Source organism: Pithys albifrons, chromosome 28 (genome assembly GCF_047495875.1).
Source record: "Pithys albifrons albifrons isolate INPA30051 chromosome 28, PitAlb_v1, whole genome shotgun sequence".
Classification (NCBI taxonomy): Eukaryota; Metazoa; Chordata; class Aves; order Passeriformes; family Thamnophilidae; genus Pithys; species Pithys albifrons.
Window position 1 is genome coordinate 4575519 of NC_092485.1, and position 14236 is coordinate 4589754.

A 14236-nucleotide genomic window follows, 5' to 3' on the forward strand; every position below is an offset into this window, starting at 1 on the left:
GCCACTTTGCTCAAGCACAGCCCTTGCTGCAATTCAGTGGGGAGATTACTTCTCCTTTGGAAGGATTAGAGGAATGGAAGAGTAACTGCCTTTCAATAATCCTGTGTAAGTATCTAATCAACCATAATGTAATTACCAGAAAGTTTTAAAAGGTCAAAAAGGCCTTAGTGTGACGTTGCTTGAAAATGAGAAGATTCCTCCTGTGCTTGGGCAAAGACTTAAAAAAAAGAAGTGTAAGAGAAACAGAATATAACAGTTGAATATATTTTTCATACTCCAGTAAAACCTCAAGAAACAGGCAGAGGACAGGGAACTCCACATTTCATTCTCCCACAGAAATCAGTTGCCAACACACACAAAAACCTGGTGCAACAGAGAAAACATCCTCCTCTCCAGGTAACACAGAGACCAAACTCATCCTGCTCTCCAGGTATCACACAGAGACCAAACTCATCCTGCTCTCCAGGTATCACACAGAGACCAAACTCATCCTGCTCTCCAGGTATCACACAGAGACCAAACTCATCCTGCTCTCCAGGTAACACACAGAGCAAACTCATCCTGCTCTCCAGGTAACACACAGAGACCAAACTCATCCTGCTCTCCAGGTAACACACAGAGCAAACTCATCCTCCTCTCCAGGTAACACACAGACCAAACTCATCCTGCTCTCCAGGTAACACACAGAGCAAACTCATCCTGCTCTCCAGGTAACACACAGAGCAAACTCATCCTGCTCTCCAGGTAACACACAGAGCAAACCCATCCTGCTCTCCAGGTAACACACAAGATGCTGCTCCTTCAAGTGCATCTTGACATGAAATATCTCCCACAATACTGAGCATTGTTCAGTTTCCAGCAGTCTAAACAAACTGCCTTTTATAGACTCCCTTTAACAGCTAAAGCAATAGAAGGAGGTTAAGAAATATCTGAACACTCTTTCCCCTCCCCAGGCCTTGAAAGAGCAGAAATAACTCCCCAAGCTCATGACACATTGCAAGGGGGTGGGGGCAGAGAAATGGCTTTCAAAGGTAGAGCTGCAACGATTTCAACATGTTAAGCAGCAGATGTTCCAGTGATTGGCAAATCTCAGCAGAGACCACTGAACACACTTTCAAAGCCTCCCTATCGTGTTTCTTTAACTGGAAGAACAGATTCTTAATAGAAAAACCCTCCCACACTGTCCCACCTTTCTTTCCAGGTGGAAATCAAGGGGAGAGAAAGGGGAGAAGGCAAACAAAAGAGACCTCTCAGTTACACCTTCTCCTTTTCCAGAGACTGACAATCCATCCTTTTATTATCCAGCATAGTAGGAATTCTCTCTAATTTTCCTTTTAACAGCAATTTCTCCTCCATGGCAGATACAATTCTGTCTTTAGAGAGTTGTTCTTCACTATGTTCAGAGTTGAAGACCTGGAGCATTTCTGCTTATTTAATGAAGGTTTCAACATCCACACAGAACTGTGAGCAGGTTAAGAGGAGAAAACATGGCCTGAATTTAGACCAACAAATCTCAACCGGCCACATCTGGGAAAATCCTAAAACACTAGAAGAATAATATTACTGAAAAAATCTCAAGTCAAACACAGTTATCCACAAAGAGCTCAAAAGCCTCAGGCAACAATAAACTGATGCACCAGAAGAGGTGGAAGTGGATTTTAGAAGAACCAGAGAAAGATGTCTCCGATACCTTCTTGAAGAGGCGTCCTGAGTCCTCGCTGACCTGCACGAAGCGTGGGATGATGTTGTTGAGATAGATGTCACTGAGGGTGGTGTGGTCCCTGCTCTCCCTCTTCACCTGGTTGAGCAGCAGGTTCCAGCAGTTCACTGGGGACAGCACGTTCTGATCCTTCCTAGAGAGGACACAAAACACAAACCAGTGGGTAGGACTCCACCTGAGGGGAACACCAGGATTCTGCTCGTGGTGTTCTGGGTCTGGGAACGCTGGAAATGCAGCTGTGGGATGGAGGGAGGGATGGAGAGAGGGATGGATGGGATGGGATGGGATGGGATGGGATGGGATGGGATGGGATGGGATGGGATGGACGGGTGGAATGGACGGGTGGAATGGACGGGACGGGTGGGACGGGACGGAACGGGTGGGATGGACGGATGGGATGGATGGGATGGGATGGGATGGGATGGACGGGTGGGATGGACGGAACGGGTGGGATGGGATGGACGTGTGGGATGGACGGAACGGGTGGGATGGGATGGACGTGTGGGATGGACGGAACGGGTGGGATGGGATGGGATGGGATGGACGGGTGGGATGGGATGGGATGGGATGGGATGGGATGGGATGGGATGGGATGGGATGGGATGGGATGGGATGGGATGGAAGGATCTGCTGAGGGATAGGAGGGCAGAGGAAAACAGATCAAACACACCCTCACTCAGTTGCATTTCACCCCATTCCCATGGCCAGGGGCTTCTGTTCCCCAGCAAACAGACCCTGCAAATGCAGGTTACACTGTCCCAAATGCAGGCTTTAATTTCTCCTTCTGACTCCAGGATTTTGGGCATAAATCAGTGCCTGGGGGACAGCAGTGGCTCCAGTGTCTGACAACAGGTTTCCCAGTCCTGTCTCAAACATTTCTGTCTTACCACAATTAAAAGATTTCAAGCACCCAGTTGGCTAAATAGCATCTGCATAGGAAACAAAATGTCATGTTTCATGTACAAACCCAATTATGTGACAGCATCTCTATCTGTCCTGAGCCAAAGAGACAGAAACATTCACACAAGCAGCTTTATTCTCTCATCTTTGAACCTTCTCCACCTTAATAGGGCTGGTGCACCCTGCAAACAAGCAACACAAAGGGAGATGAGAGGAACCTCAGTTTATTTGGAGCAGCATCTCATCTGCTGAAAGGAGTAAGTCATTTCTTAGGGCTCCACTTCATCCCAGATAAAAGCAGGGATGGTGTGAGGTGCTCCAGCAGTGCTTGGAACTGGCAGAGCCAGGTGGAGTCTTGGTGACATCATTTACCTCTCCCTAGGTCTGTTTATCATTCATTCACAGTACAATAATATTTATTTAGAAAAGACTAAGTCAGATCTGTGGTGCAAAGCCAAAGCCCTCCCAGACTGTTGTACGTGACTGTATCGGATTTCTTTCCTCTTGAAAGAAATGTGGCTTAATTTCCATTGAAAAAGGGAATATTCTGCACTTGAAAGGAGAGCAATCTCTGCTGCAAGAAGGGTCTGACACTGGGAAAATGGGAAAGCTGAGCCAGGGCAGGCTTTCATTACCCTTCTCATGACATCAGCAGTTGGATTTGTGGTGCAATATGGATAATTTGAGATTAAAAAAAAAAAGTTTCAGAATGGCTGAGCTCAGTGCTTGTTCCCTTAAAAAAAAAAGCAAAGCTCAGGAATGAATGACTGCAGCCTGTGATCCAAGGCCTGCAGTGTGTGTGTAGTGGGGGGAGCATAAAAAGGATCCTGGGCTTTGGAGTAAAAAATAAAGAGAAAAGAAAACATGAGAAGGTGCAGATTTTATTTAGAGACAGCATTTTCCATCCTCCTCCAGTGTCCTGAACTGCAGGTCCAAACCCACATGGACTGATCCAAGTGCAGAACTCCACAAGGTTCAAACCACCAGATGTTGAGCCTCATCAATCAAACAGTTGCCACTCATCTGCCCCCAGAGTCTGCAGCATAATGCTTGTTTTCTTAATGTGCCAGAGAGCTAATTAGTGGCTGAGACATGGGTAATAGAATTGGGAATCTTTGGGAAGTGAACAGGCTGCAGCCAGAATGATGAGCAAAGCAGAGCAGGAGCAGAGCTCTGAGCCTGCTGAGACAGAGGTAAGAGCTGCCACCACAGAGAGGGTAAGAAACACAGGGAGGGTTTATTCCTTCCACTGAAGAGAGGGCAGGAGGAGAAAAGGCATCTGCAGGAGGAGAAAGGGCATCTCCAGGAAGAGAAAAGGCATCTGCAGGAGGAGAAGAAGCATCTGCAGGAGGAGAAAAGGCATCTCCAGGAAGAGAAAAGGCATCTGCAGGAGGAGAAGAAGCATCTGCAGGAGGAGAAAAGGCATCTCCGGGGGGAGAAAAGGCATCTCCAGGAAGAGAAAAGGTATCCACAGGAGGAGAAAAGGCATCTCCAGGAAGAGAAAAGGCATGTCCAGGAAGGGAAAAGGCATCTCCAGGAAGAGAAAAGGCATCCACAGGAGGAGAAAAGGCACCCACAGGAGGAGAAAAGGCATCTCCAGGAGGAGAAAAGGCATCTCCAGGAGGAGAAAAGGCATCTCCAGGAAGGGAAAAGGCATCTCCAGGAAGGGAAAAGGCACCCACAGGAGGAGAAAAGGCACCCACAGGAGGAGAAAAGGCATCTCCAGGAGGAGAAAAGGCATCTCCAGGAAGAGAAAAGGCATCTCCAGGAAGAGAAAAGGCATCTCCAGGAAGAGAAAAGGCATCCACAGGAGGAGAAAAGGCATCTCCAGGAAGGGAAAAGGGATCTCCAGAAAGAGAAAAGGCATCTCCAGGAGGAGAAAAGGCATCTCCAGGAGGAGAAAAGGCATCTCCAGGAGGAGAAAAGGCATCTCCAGGAAGGGAAAAGGCACCCACAGGAGGAGAAAAGGCACCCACAGGAGGAGAAAAGGCACCCACAGGAGGAGAAAAGGCATCTCCAGGAGGAGAAAAGGCATCTCCAGGAAGAGAAAAGGCATCTCCAGGAAGAGAAAAGGCATCCACAGGAGGAGAAAAGGCATCTCCAGGAAGGGAAAAGGGATCTCCAGAAAGAGAAAAGGCATCTCCAGGAGGAGAAAAGGCATCCACAGGACGAGAAAAAGCATCTCCAGGAGGAGAAAAGGCATCTCCAGGAGGAGCTTCTCCAAGGAGCAGTGCTGGATTGGGGGTGTACAGCAAATCTGAAGAGCCACAAACTCTGCCAATAAACTGTGGTTCAGGTAGAAGAAAGGATATAAAGAAAAGTTTATGAAGGAAAGGATTCAAAGCCATTAAAAGCTGGCTGGTTTGCTCCTTTACACCAATGACATCACAGCACTTTAACCAGTGACTCAGTATTTGCCCTCTAAAGCTGGCAGGGCTACAAGTGAAAATTAATCAAAGACCATAACGAGTTTGGGAATGAAACTTAGGAACAAAAAGCTCAAAGGAACAAAAAGCTCAGACACTCCATCAGCTGTTCAAAGTCCTGCCTCAAAAACCCTCTTAGCCCATCACTGTGAGCCCAACCCCACCACCAGCAGCTTGGAAGAGCCACAAGGACCACGAGGTGGGACTGTGGACAAGAACTCATGGGAAGGACCAGAGAGCAGGGACAAGGGCCTTGTCCTCAAAGAAACCTGAGGCACCAAGGGGGACCAGAAGAGATGCAACAGCCAACTGGACAATTCCCAGCTGTCCAGGCTGCCCTGCCACAGCAGCCCAAGCTATTCCAGGGCAGCACAAAGCAGGAATGCCAGGAGCCCAGGAAAAGCCTGGGGAGCAGAACCACTGGTGTCTGATGGCGCCAGATGGGTTGTTGACACGCTCCATGTGGTTCCACATGAAAGGCCATCCCTGCAGGAAGAGCTAATCCCAACCCACATGCTCCCAATGGGTGGTGGGATTGTCACCTCGGGATGTGCAGCCCGAGCTCCACCTCAGGCAGCCACAGCCCTGCACAGTGCCAGACTCTGCAGTCCAATTCCTGCAACTTCTGGCTGGCTGCTGGACCCAATAACCCCTTCAGTGCCTTGGGGAAATGGTCTCTTGCTTTGGAACAGGTTCAATGTTCTCACAAGGAGGTTTTCACAAGAAGGGAGGCAAAACCTCACCAGTAATAGCTGGTGATAATTTTCCCATCAAAAAGCAGATAAAGGCAGGAATGAAAGAGGAAAGGAAAGATGCAGTGGCTTGTTCTAAAGCTTCCAAGAAGCCTTTAAAACTCCACACACATTAACTGCCAGAGCACCTCTAGAACTGCAGCTTTTCCTGGGGTGGAACATGGCCACAGTTTTCACAACACAGAGCAGAAGTTTTACAACTGTTTACAACAAACCCCTTCCAGTGGTAACCACGAGCAGATGGCAGAGGCAAATTGTGATTTTCATTAACCATTTCAACCCTCCAAGGAGCTGCCAAATATACTCTGCTTCCAGTTCCATGTCACCACCAAGGAAGTGTGAAAGAGGGAAGGAAAATACGCAAGTGGGACCACTGGGTATGACCAAGAACGAGCTCCAGTTCCACCTATTACCTGAACAGGGAAAAACTGATGAGATCAACCCAAAACTTTAGGACCTGGATGTGAGTTTTTCCCAAAGTTCTGGCAACTCCACATTCACAACAGCTCCTGGAGTCAAACCTTCCCCATGAGGGGGACAAGGAGAAGAAAGAGCAGGAAGGAGATGCCAAGATCCAGGTTTATTTCCAGCACTATTGATGCCCCTGGAAAGATGGTGTGATGTTTATTTAGGTCAGCCTCAATGTCACCAGAGCTCAGCAGTGGGTCTGGGAGCAGGAAGAGGAAGCTGTGCACACATTTTTAGGGAACCACAAAGTCTGAAGCTCTGTGGTTTCTTGGGTGTTATCTTGATGGGGTCCTCTGCAACTTCCACTTCAAAGGGTTCAGCTGGTCTCAGAAAGATCAGAAGGGAAGATTGAGCCTCATGGAGCTGAAATGTCTTAATTAAATTACTCATTCATACAAGGAACTCGCAGACAATCCAAGATTTATCTGCTTTAAGGCAAGCAGGAGAGAGACACAGGGACAGCAATGCTGCAAAGAAACCCTGTCCAGAGTAATAGGAAAAGTTATTCTAAATGAATACCTTCCTCCCCACACACCAGATTGTAACAAAAAATAAGACATAACAAAATAATTAAAACCTAAAAAGGCACAGCCACAAACCAGCAATAAGAATCTTGGGTTTCTATAAGGAGCATCAGACAGGGGAATGAGTCAGATAAAAAACCTCCCCAGAATTCTCAGGAGTTGTTCCTTTGAGGTGTTCACCAGACACTTCCACCCCTGGCACAGCCCAGAACAGTCCACCCTGCACACCCTCAGAGCTGGAGCCAGGCCAGGTGTTGGAGCAGGGATTTAATTGTTGCTGTAAACACTATTTCAGACCTCTGTGAATGTTGTGCTCTGGCAGCAGTGGCTCCAATCACACCAAGCAGCACAGGGCCAGACTGGGCTCACTGACAGCATGAAAAGCAGCTCAGAAATGCCCCCTGAGGCTTTACATCCATTTTCACTGTCACATATTCCTGGGTCTCTGCAGTCAAGGAGGTCACTGAATAAATGAATGTTTCATGCTTAGAAAAACCTTCCAAATGCTGGTACTTGACAGACTCGGGGGAAAAAATAGGCAGGACTCAGCTCCATCCAAAAGAATCCCAGGTCACAACAGCCTATGACAGTGTTTGTTATTATTATCATCATAAACATTATCATAATGATGATAATGTAACTGAAGCCCACCTGACCCAAATGCTTTTGTTGACACCTCCCTCACTGCCTGTATCATCTTCCCTTAAAGAAATCATTTCACTGTTAAGAAAACCAAAGTTGAGCTTCTCTGCAAGCTGCTCATTCAAATCAGTGTTTGATTTTCCCTGACACAGCTCAGTGTTAACTGCAAACTTTGAGAATTACAAGCATGGACATCCATGCTGCTCCCTGCCCTTCTCTTCCAAAAGATTCCAGTTATGAACATCTGTTGTTTACAAGTGCTCAGCCCCAAGGTTGCCAGACTTATTCTGCATCTTCTACTTCGAGGCAAAGGCTGCCAGAAAGCCATCTGAATTTCATGCTGGGATATCCTGGACATTCAGCTCTCCAGCTGACAATTGCCACTCAGTGCCCTGCTTCCAAAGATTAGCTTGATTTAAAATATGGCCTTAAATAGCATTATTTTTTCCCTTTTTTCTTTTTTTTTTTCTTCCTTATTTTCTCTCTTGAAGGAATCACTTAAGATTTGCCACAGATTTTATCCTGTGTTAATTGACCAGGACAGAAATCACATGAAGGTTCCAGGGTCTCAATGGGGTGGGCAGAGTCTTTCTCTGGGGTTGGAAGTCAGACCCACACCCAGCAGAGCTGCCTGAAGGGACCTCCAGACCCAGCAGACACAGAATCACAGACTCACAGACTATTCTGAGCTGGAAGGGACCCACAAGGATCTTCAAGTCCAACCCTTCAGTCAATGGCTCATACAGGGGATTGAACCCATGACCTTGGTGTTATTACAACCAAGTTTTAACCAACTGAGCTGATCTCAGAGTGGGTGCTCTGATTTACCTGCTACACACCAAACTGTGGCCAACAAGCTCTTGTAAGAACCAGAGTTAGAAGACTTGGGATATAAAATGCCTTTTTTTCCTCCTCTCCTTATGCCACTCCTATTCACCAGTGGGTACTGAGCAATATATGGAATATATACACAAAATATAGACATTTTGTATGACTCTTTAATAGCCTGTTCTAACTGAAAAAAAAGGTTTTTAAAAGAGAACAGGCAAAGTGAGGTGGAACAGCCATGGCTGAGAGTTAAAAGCAAGTAAAATCTGGGATACATCCAACTGCCACCAACTCATATGCCACCTTGGCTAAATCAATCTGTTCCCCTTCTTCAAAGACATCAGGTGAGAGTAACACACACCCACCTCTGCAAACCAGCCTGGGGTGCCCCAGGGAGGCTCCAAGCTGAGCTCTGAGCAAACTCCCATCCAGCCCAGCCCCAGCTTGGCACAGTTTGCTGTCAGGACACAACCACCTACATTTCAAAGCCCATATGGAGAATTCTCCTCCAAGGACAGGCTGAGAGAATTGGGATTGTTCAACCTGGACTAGAGAAGCTTCAGGGTGACCCAACTGTGCCCTTCCAGGACCTGAAGGAGCTGACAAGAAAGATGGCTTGGAGCAACCTGGGCTAGTGGAAGGTGTCCCTGCCCATGGCACGGGGTGGAATGAGCTGAACTTTTAAGGTCCATTCCAACCCAAACCATCTCCTGATTCTATGAAAATGTGGCCACCTGAGCAGCTCTCCCTCTGAGGCAGGAAAATAAACCCCAAGCAAAGGCTTTGTGAGAACCCCCAGCCCAGCCTGCACTTGGTGCTACTCTCTTCTTGCAGGCTGTGCCTTCTCCAGCCTGGGGACTGCAGGAGGAGGAAGCCACACAATCCAACTTCCAGGGTCAGCCTGGAGCCTCCTGCCCTTGACAGCATTCCCTTAAATGAACACCGTGGGAGCAACTTGGCAATTACATAATAGCTGAGGAGTCTGAAAGCACATGCAAATTGCAGGGTGAGAGCCTGACTGAGCTCCTCCTGGGCTGAGTGTTGGAGATCTAAAAACAGTGAGTGACACGGGGAGCAGCCCGGAATGACACGGTACCTTCTGCCGTAATTACCAGGCTGGGGAAGGAGCAGCCCATCAGTGGGTATTTAGAGGGGCAGAGCCAGGCAATTACAGCTCCTCTCACACACTGTAATCCCAGGCCCCTGAGCAGGAGAGCTCTCCTGGCTGGCTTTGATTAAATGGGCTTTTGGGGCTTCCCAAAGACATCACAGCCTGAGCATCCACAGAGGAGATCCCAGCCAAGATATCTGCACCACTGAGACAGGGCAGTGGTGGGGATGGGGGATTGGAACTGGGACTGTTTCCTTGCTGATCCCTGTGGTATTCTGACCCACTTCTGACTGGCACAGCCAGCAGACAAGTGACCAAACAAGTCCTGGATGGCAGAACCCACCTTGGTGCCATGCTGTGACCAGTCCTGCCCACACAGCAGCAGCTTTAGAGTTACAACCTGGTTTTTTTCCCTCTTATTCCACTCTTGACCAAATTAACAACTCATACATTTGGGACTCAGGCTCTGCAGGGCTAACATATTCCAGGAGCAAGGTGTTTTTCTGTCAGGAGCTCCCCTACAGTATCAGCCCCTCTCCCTGCACACTGAAGGTGATGTTCAGGAACAGCTTTCAGAGTATTTTGGGCAATGCCCTGCACTTGACCAGAAAAGTGTGGACACTTAATTCAGAAACTCAAGCCAAGGTTTTACATGTTGATAAAATCACCTCTCCAGTTCAGGCTACACTTCATAGCTGGGATATCTGAGGTCAGTTTTGTCCAGGTATAAATCTCATCTGAAGTACAAACAGCTCAAAAACAGGGCAGGGGTCAATGAGGAAAATGCAATAGAACAACAACAACAACAAATTAAAACCCAGCAGTATCACAGCCAGCATGAATTATTCATTCACATGAAGGATGACACTACTATGGTCAAAACTTCCACATTATAAATTCCCTCCAGATCTCCAAATAGGAACTTTCCCAATATTAAAAGCTGAATACAAAAGCATTTCTGATGGGATGTTTTATTCAATGAGATATAAAGGAAATCACCTCAGTTTTCACCAGGAATAACAACAAAATCAGCTGAAAAGACAAATCATAATGCAGAGGAAAATTGTAATTCACAACATAATTTCTTTAGTGCCATCTTAAAAGCACGTGCAGAAAACACACAGCTTGGAGTTGTAACAACACTTTCACTGTAAAGGCAAAGAACAAACACTCCAGACAATGACAGGCCCACAGATAAGCTGAGTGACTCTTTTCCAGCCTGTCCAAAGCTCTGCTTGGCACTCAGGCTTTCCCAACAACACCAGTTTTAAAGGAGAACCAAACCAAATGACATCCCAGCTGCACAGAAAGGAAACTACAAAGGTGCCTCCTTAATGGCTCCCACAACAGGAGCTGCTTGTGGCAAGGGAAAGCTGCAGCATCCCCACATCCCTCCAAACACAGCAACAACACAACACAAACAGGGCAACAGCCCGACCCAACCTCGGAGTGACGCTGCATGTTGGGTGGGGGAGACCCAGATGGAGCCTCTTTCAGCCTGCTCTGTCCAAGGCAGGATGATTCAGGTCCCAAGGCTGCTACAGCTCCCTGTTTTCCCCAGCTGCTGCCCTGACAACAGGACCCAACAAGCCCCTGCTCTGCCCAGATGTCAACTCCAGCAGCTCCGTGCTGGAGTCTCTGCCCCAGCCCCTTCTGCACCCACAGCTCCTCTCCTGCATCTCCCTCCCTGGGAAAACCTATTCCCTTTTCCTGGGAAAGGCACCTCCTGGCAGGACTGATCAGTAAATCAGAAGGATTTGAATCCATGAAACCACGTTCCACACGTGTTAGTCATCCCAACTCAGAGAAGTGGGGAAGAACCAAACACCAGGAACAGCCAAAAACCAGGAACAGCCAAACACCAGGAACAGCCAAAAATCCAACCAAACACCAGGAACAGCCAAACACCAGGAACAGCCAAAAATCCAACCAAACACCAGGAACAGCCAAACACCAGGAACAGCCAAACACCAGGAACAGCCAAACACCAGGAACAACCAAAAATCCAACCAAACACCAGGAACAGCCAAACACCAGGAACAGCCAAACACCAGGAACAGCCAAACACCAGGAACAACCAAACACCAGGAACAGCCAAACACCAGGAACAGCCAAACACCAGGAACAATCCCAGCAGCACAGCCAGACCCACTTGCCACCAACGCTTCCACCAGGGGAAAAGCTGACTGGCAATAAGGACATCTTCAAATTTTATTTGAGTTCCATCAGCCTGGTATCCAGGGATTCCCCTGTCCCCAGTGGCACAGCTCTGGTGTGAAGTGCTGTTGGACTCAGAAGGACTCCAGGCTCCATTTCTCTCCTGTTTGAAGTGATAGTAGCAGAGATACAACACTCAACTCCTACACTGAGGATGTGTGGGATATTGAAAACAGAGAGCTGACAGCAGAAAACAGATTGGAAACAGTTCCCCATAAAAAAACCAGAGCAAAGCCACTGGCACCAAAGGAAATCCTGGCTTTGTCCATCAAAATCTGGTGCACAGCTTTGCCCACCTTTCCCAAGACAATGACTCCTTTTAAACATGCCAAATTTTTACCATTTCATTCCTTATTGAGAGCATTTGACCTACCAGGAATAACCATAATGAGCACCCAAAAACATTGAATGGGTTCTGTGTTCAACACAAATTGGGAAACATTTCACTGTGACATTCCCAGCAGTTCTGGTACCTCCAAGTCACCACATCATTTCCATTCCTATCCTTGCAATCAAATCTAGAGGGGAAGGGGAAAAAAGGGGCAAAACCAAAAGGCAAATACTCTACTTGAATTGCTGGTCTTTGGTGCTCCTAGTTTTAGCCAGGAATCTCTCAGCCAACTTCTCCAAATTCCTGGAGTAATCCATCTCAATCTCTGCCTTCTTGCGGAAGAAATCCTGCAAGTCCTGCAGTAACTGGACCCGAAGCTCACACTGTTGGTCAAGGCATTTCAGCTGCTCTACCAACTGGGCACGGATCTCTGCAACAAATAAAAGCACTCCAGATTAAACACCAGAAAATTGCTCCAATCAAATATAGTTAAAAATACGTTGCCTCATTAGCAGTGTGTCAGCGAAGCTTCGTTATGGTGATTAACTCTACCTGCAGACAGAAAATGATTGGGATTGTATCTTGGAAATTCAGCCAAAAACCTGCAATCCTGAGCACAGACCTACCAGCAAAGCTTTCCTGCTGGAAAGTGCATCAGTTCCGAGTGTCAAGTGCATTTTTGGCAGCAAGAACAAGTGGTCACTGCCCAAAAATGTACTGAAGCTCAGGCTGGAAAAAGGGCTCAGTGCTGCAATACCCCACGTCAGCTCAGCAAGTCACTGCAGGGAATTCTATCAGATTCCTCTGCAGCCCATTCCTGATGCAGAAACAAGACATTGCACATTCTGGGGCACTCCCTGAAGGCTCCAGTTTGGGGTTATTCACTCAGTGACTGAGGCTCCAGCTGTGTTAGAAACCCAGCCCTGGAAGGGAGAAACACAACCCTTCAGGGAGCCACCAGCACAGCACTCCCAGCAGGGAATTCTCTCCAGGAAAACTGCTTTTTAAAAACCTGCAAGTTGCACATCCCTGTCTGAAAGACCCAAAGATATAGGGTTAACATCATCATTAATACTATTAATTATTAATGCATATTCATAATAATTGCAGCGTAATTATGATGACTATATCTATATTAACACAATATTTTACAAAGAGTTTTCAAACATTTTACAAATATAAAAGCTTCTCCCAGCAGCCTTTCAAGCCAGGTGTTCTCCTGATCCTACTGATCCTGAATTTGAGGGGCAGAACAGAGAAATGACTCACTCAGGGTCAGAGAGGGCAAGAAAACACAGCCAGAAGCGTGTCAGTCTCAGTCTAAAAATGCAGAAATATTCAGTGATGCAGCCAGCAAAGGTTCCTTGGCTTTTACACAGGCAATAAACTCAACATGAAACCAATAAAATATGCACTTTCATCTCAAGGTCTTGGAGCAGTCAAGCTGCAGAGAGCCCTGCCATGGCCTGACTGTTCCTGCTGCTCTTTCCAGAGGTTTTCCAAGCTCTGCTGTTCCAAGCTGAATTCACAACCAGCAATAAAATAAGGAAAAAATCAGGTTTCCAGCACTCACAGCTTTTCTTCACATCCACACCCCGCAGGCACCCTCAGGTTTGTCACCACAACTGAAGGTGGGATCATTTCCCAAATGCAATTTTTTAATCAACTCCTTCGTTGCTAATTCTTGAAATACATAATCTCAGAGCCCAGCTTGGCTCCTCCTGTGCTTGTCCCTTTGCCCAGAAAGGCACACCAGGCAAACCATCTGGATCTCCCTCTTGCCATGCCCTGTGAGCAGCAGTTGCCTTGGATCGTGCTCACATCTGTGGAAACAGTTTTAAGGGCAGAAGAAAACCTGCATTTTTATTTTAGGGACTCCAAAACCCCAAAACACACGCAGGAAAATATGGCCCTTAGTTAGATTTGCCAAGAAAAAAAATAAAAATTCATCACAATCTGCACAAATGTGGGGGTTTTTCAAGCTTGAAGATGACCCTGATGAGCACTTTAGTTTGGTAGTGCCACTTCTCAGGCTGTGGTGCCACAGCAAGGAGGGATCACAGACAGAAAGGAACAAAACAGAGGATGGGGCAAAGCTGCTCAGGTTGATTTTTTTCCCCAGAAAAGACAAAACTTGTGTTTCTTCATCAGAAAACACAAGGCCACACAAATACACCTGCATGAGGTGTCCTTGTAGTTCTTTAATCAAACCCAAGGGCACAGGGAGGGACAACCCACACCAGGCAAAACCTGCACCTGCTTTTTCTGCAGCTCAAGAGATGTGTCTGGTTCTGAGATGTCTTTGTTGTCTGCTCTG

The 14236-nt window shown here is 47.2% G+C and overlaps 1 protein-coding gene across 3 annotated transcripts in view; it reads right to left on the reverse strand.

Moving 5' to 3' along the window:
* Window positions 1-14236, reverse strand: part of SRGAP2 (SLIT-ROBO Rho GTPase activating protein 2) — a 113411-nt gene that overhangs the window by 62048 nt on the left and 37127 nt on the right. For all 3 annotated transcript variants that reach the window (XM_071578414.1, XM_071578413.1, XM_071578415.1), the window contains exons 3-4: window positions 12157-12349; window positions 1691-1853 (exon numbers count right to left, since the gene is read on the reverse strand). In XM_071578414.1, the coding sequence (XP_071434515.1) occupies window positions 1691-1853; window positions 12157-12349 (356 nt within the window). The remainder of the gene's footprint in view (window positions 1-1690; window positions 1854-12156; window positions 12350-14236) is intronic.